This window comes from Rattus rattus, chromosome 4 (genome assembly GCF_011064425.1).
Source record: "Rattus rattus isolate New Zealand chromosome 4, Rrattus_CSIRO_v1, whole genome shotgun sequence".
In the NCBI taxonomy this organism is placed as follows: domain Eukaryota; kingdom Metazoa; phylum Chordata; class Mammalia; order Rodentia; family Muridae; genus Rattus; species Rattus rattus.
The window spans coordinates 732870-737644 of NC_046157.1; the positions used below are offsets into that span (position 1 = coordinate 732870).

General features: G+C 40.9%; 1 protein-coding gene across 2 annotated transcripts; it reads right to left on the reverse strand.

Moving 5' to 3' along the window:
• Nucleotides 1-3313: 3313 nt before the first annotated feature.
• Nucleotides 3314-4348, reverse strand: LOC116897765 (DNA-directed RNA polymerase II subunit GRINL1A-like). Of its 2 annotated transcripts, XM_032899197.1 has the most exons (2): nucleotides 4239-4348; nucleotides 3314-3776 (listed from the first exon to the last, which is right to left on the reverse strand). In XM_032899197.1, exons 1-2 carry the CDS (start codon nucleotides 4346-4348, stop codon nucleotides 3314-3316), a joined length of 573 nt encoding a protein of 190 aa, XP_032755088.1. The 2 variants fall into 2 exon arrangements, with proteins under 2 accessions (XP_032755088.1, XP_032755087.1); XM_032899196.1 differs by having other exon boundaries at nucleotides 3314-4348.
• Between the last annotated feature and the right edge of the window lie 427 nt (nucleotides 4349-4775).

Here is a 4775-nt window from a genome sequence, read left to right on the forward strand (position 1 = left end):
AAATTCTAAAAAGTCTTTAATTTCATTTCTTCCTTTACCAAGTTATCATTGAATTGAGCTTGTTCAGTTTTCATGTGTATGTGTCATTTTTTTTGTTATTCAAGACCTGCCTTATTCTGTGGTGATGTGATAGAATGCATGGGATCATTTCAATCTTCTTGTATTTGTTGAGGCCTGTTTTGACCAATTATATGATCAATTTTGGAGAAGGTGGTATAACATGCTGAGAAGAAGGGATATTCTTTTGTTTTATGATGAAAAGTTCTATAAATATCTATTAAATCTATTTGCTTTATAACTTCTGTTAGTTTCACTGTGTCTCTGTTTTGTTTCTGTTTCCATGATCTGTCCATTGATGAGAGAGGGGTGTTGAAGTCTTCCTTTATTATTGTGTGAGATACAATGTGTGCTTTGAGCTTTAGTAAGGTTTCTTTTATGAACATAGGTACCCTTGCATTTGGAGCATTGATATTCAGGATTGAGGGTTCATTTTGGTGGATTTTTCATTTGATGAATATGAAGTTTCCTTTCTTTATTGATAACTTTTGATTGATAGTCGATTTTATGTGATATTAGAATGGGCATTCTAGCTTTTTTCTTGGGACTATTTGCTTGGAAAATTGCTTTTCAGACTTTTACTCTGAGGTAGCATCTGCCGTTGTCACCGAGGTATATTTCCTGTATGCAGCAATATGCTGGGTCCTCTTTCTGTATCCAGTCTGTTAGTCTATATCTTTTTATTGGGGAAACTGAATCCATTGATGTTGAGACATATTAGGAACAAATGATTGTTGTTTCCTATTATTTTTGTTTTTAGAGTTGGACTTATTTTGTGTGGCTATCTTCTTTTGGGTCAGTTGAAATTAGATTACTTTCTTGTTTTTTTTTTTTTTAGGGTGTAGTTTCCCTCCTTTTGTTGGAGTTTTCCATCTATTATCCTATAGGGCTGGATTTGTAGAGAGATATTTTGAAAGTTGGTTTTGTCATGGAATATCTTGGTTTCTTAATCTATGGTAATTGAGAGGTTTGCTGGATATAGTATTTGGGTTCTCTTAGGTTCTGTATGATATCTACTCAGGATCTTCTGACTTTCATAGTTTTTGGTGAGAAGTCTGGTGTAATTCTGATAAGTTTATATGTTAATTGATATTTTTCTCTTACTTCTTTTAATATTCTTTTCTTGTGCATTTGATGTTTTTTTTTTTTTTTTTTTTTTTTTTTTTTAGAGCTGGGGACCGAACCCAGGGCCTTGCGTTTGCTCGGCAAGCCCTCTACCACAGAGCTAAATCCCCAACCCCGTCCTCCCCTCTTTTTTTTTTTTTTTTTTTAATTTATTCAGACACACCAGAAGAGGACATCGGCTCTCATTACAGATGGTTGTGAGCCACCATGTGGTTGCTGGGAATTGAACTCAGGACCTCAGTGCTCTTAACCACTGAGCCATCTCTCCAGCCCCGCATTTGATGTTTTGACTATTATGTGACAGGATGAATTTCTTTTCTGGTCCAATCTCTTTGGAGTTCTGTAAGCTTCTTTTATGCTTATGGGCATCTCTTTCTTTAGGTTAGGGAAGTTTTCTTCTATAATTTTGTTGAAGATATTTCCTGGCCTTTTTTCTTTCTTTCCATCTTTATTAACTTGGGTATTTCTTATTTACATTTCGAATGTTATTCCCTTTCCCGGTTTCCTGGGCCAACATCCCCCTAACCCCTTCCCCTCTCCTTCTATGAGGATGTTCCCTTCCCCATCCTCCCCCCCATTACTGCCCTCCCCCCAACAATCACATTCACTGGGGTTTCAGTCTTGGCCGGACCAAAGGCTTCCCCCTCCCCCGGGGTTTTTACTAGGCTATTCACTGCTACCTATGAGGTTGGAGCCCAGGGTCAGTCCATGTATAGTCTTTTTTCCTGGCCTTTTAAGTTGGGAATTTCACCTCTCTCCTATACTTGTTATCTTTAGCTTTGATCTTCTCATTGTGTCTTGGATTTTTGGATGTTTTGGGTTAGCAGCTTTTTGTGCCTTACATCTTCTTTCATGATTGCGTTAATATTTTACATTGTATCTCTCTCTCTTTTTTCTTTTTTGCTCTGATTGGTATTTTATTTCTCCTTTACAAGTTCCACATAATAGACAAAGGCTTTTTGATAACATTGTTACCTTTGCTGAAAACGATCATATAATCATTTTAAACAACACAAATGTGTGCATACATGACTGAGGTTTCTGCAGGCTATAAACACCTCTTTGGGTTTAACAAGGAAATACTGACAATTCAACTGTAACTCTTTTTTTTTTTTATGTTTTTGCAGTAGATTTTATACCTGTTCTATGTGAGTTACAGAAGCCATCATAGGGTTTACTCATGGTGAGATCACAGTGTTTTGATGGAGAAGCGGTGGATTTCATGTTCATTCCCATGTTCCCAGAGACAAATACAAAAATACTGGTTCAAATATTAACTGTGTTTCTTCTCTAAAATGAAGTAATTTATTCATATGACAATATCTGTTCCTTTTTCAACTGTAACTCTTAAAAAAACACTAGTTTCCTTACCAAGCATGAGTGTCCTGTACAGGGACCTATCATCCCAGATGGCAATGAGTTCAAGCCTAGGGCAGCCAGGAGCAGCACCCCACACCAGCTCAGAAGACCCTCCCCACCCAGCACTTCTTCCAAGTGCTCCTTAACCTCATCACAGGTGACAGCAGTCGCCCCAAGAGAGGACAGAGCAGCAGACACAGTGGTTGTGGTTCCCGAGTGTTGTGTGCGGCATTTCACATCCAGCGTCTCAGGAACGTGTCCATGCAAGCATGCGTACCATTCTTTAGACTGCTCCCCTCATTTCAGTGAGAACCAGGCCTTCTAAATTCACTTTTAGGTGCCTGGGATAACAAAGTATTTCACCAGAAGGAATTGTAAGCAATGCTATCTGATAAGAATACAAAAGAAGGGAAAAAAGCAGATATCTTAAAGAAAACGTGTGTTCTACTCTCACACTAAAATATCAAACCAATGCACAATACTGCAAAACTGTAGCAACACAATACAGTCAAACACAATGTTCAAATATTAAACTGTTTCAAGCATGTGAAGATCATCTTCTGAAAAAGACAAACTGGTTTCTTATTTTGTAGCTTCGTTCATGTGTAAAAAAACTGCTGTCCCTCAACAAAGATTTTGACACTGTCTTGGTACTTGTTAGGAAGTTCGATGAACAATGTAAGCTCAACAGTCGATCTCCAGGATCTCAGCACTCATTTCAGCATTCGTCAGGACTGGGCATCATCTTCATCCCTCACTTCTTGGTATCTCCCTAGAGACTCCCCTTCTGGATGGTAACTGCATTGTAATATTCGGTCTGGGCTAGTTTCTGTGCTGCGAGCTTTGCCCGCATCTCCTCATAATTCTGCTTCTGCGCTTTCTGCAGAGCCAGCGACTCTTCTATGGAGAGCAGCTGTGCAGGCAGGGGGTGGAGCAGAAGAAGGTGAGCTGCTGTGACATCATCAAGATGCTGCCTAGCCCTGCATCGCTGCTCTTCTGAGGAAGCAGGAGACTGAGCCCTCTGACAATGACTTGGTGAGTCACTCTGTTGTGTGGGTAACACATTGGTCTTAAACTTATGAGGAGGGGGCACTGGGTTTCTAGCTCGCATTTCTAGCACTGTCATGTAATGAGGCTTCTTAGGAGTCTCACTCTGCAGTCCTGGAAAGTTCTCAGTGCTGGTGTTTTCTTCTGAGGGTTCAGTCTGGTCTGCAGTTGTGATCTTTTGCAATTTAGTGATAAACAGACTGTCGACGCTGCTGGAAATCTCTTCCGCTTGACTTGAATGCTGGGGGAGATATTCATTAACTTCATATGAGGGAGCCTGGGTTGTGATGCGGGCAGCCGGACTGGTATTCACTGTGCAGCCAGTCTCCAAAGTCTCTTCATTGCCTTTGTGAGTGAGATGTGTAGGTCTCTGTATTTCTGAAGTTGTTTTAGATGATTCAATGTCTACTGAGGAACATTCAGGAACTAATGATGAAGTATCAAGCATCAGGTCAGAATTCTGGGCCTTGTCTATGTTGGTATCAACTCTTGTGGTTGCTTTTTGCCTTAGCTTACAGTCTACACTAACAAGGTGCAATAGTTCACTTCTCCCTCTAACCTCTTCACGTTCTGAAATGGCAGCTTTCAGTTTGGCAATGGCGTCTGAGATCTTTTTACCTTTGTCGGGCAATTTGCAAATGAATTTTTCTTTGCGCAAAAGTCTCTCCTGGCGCCTCAACCTCTCCCGCAGCTCAGCCGAACTCTGTTTCCCTAAGTCCTCGGGAGCTGGGGGCTGGAAGCCACAGGGCAGCGAGCACATTGCGCACGGGCTGTGGCTGGCGCGGCGGGCAGGGTTCCACGGCGGGCGCAGGCTCCGCGCCGGCGGCCACTCTGGAGCGCGAGCGGGAGTCGCCATTTTCCCAGAAGAGCATGGCTTCTCCCTACATCGTATCTTTTGCCCCTGAGATTCTCTCCTATCTCTTCTATTCTGTTGGTAATGCTTGTGTCTATGATTCCTGATCTCTTTCCTAGGTTTTCTATATTTCTCTTTGTGATTTCTTTATTTTTCTATTTCCATTTTTAGATCCTGGATGGTTTTGTTCAATTCCTTCTCCTGTTTTGTTGTGTTTTCCTGTAACTCTTTAGAAGATTTTTTTTGTTTTTTTGTTTCCCCTTTAAGGGCTTCTACCTTTTTACCTGTGTTGTCCAGTATTTCTTTTAAGAAGTTATTTATGGGGGTTGGGGAT

Bases quoted from the DNA above. Each gene is read 5' to 3' on its own strand.
- LOC116897765 (XM_032899196.1), bottom strand. From the start codon at position 4,348: ATGTGCTCGCTGCCCTGTGGCTTCCAGCCCCCAGCTCCCGAGGACTTA.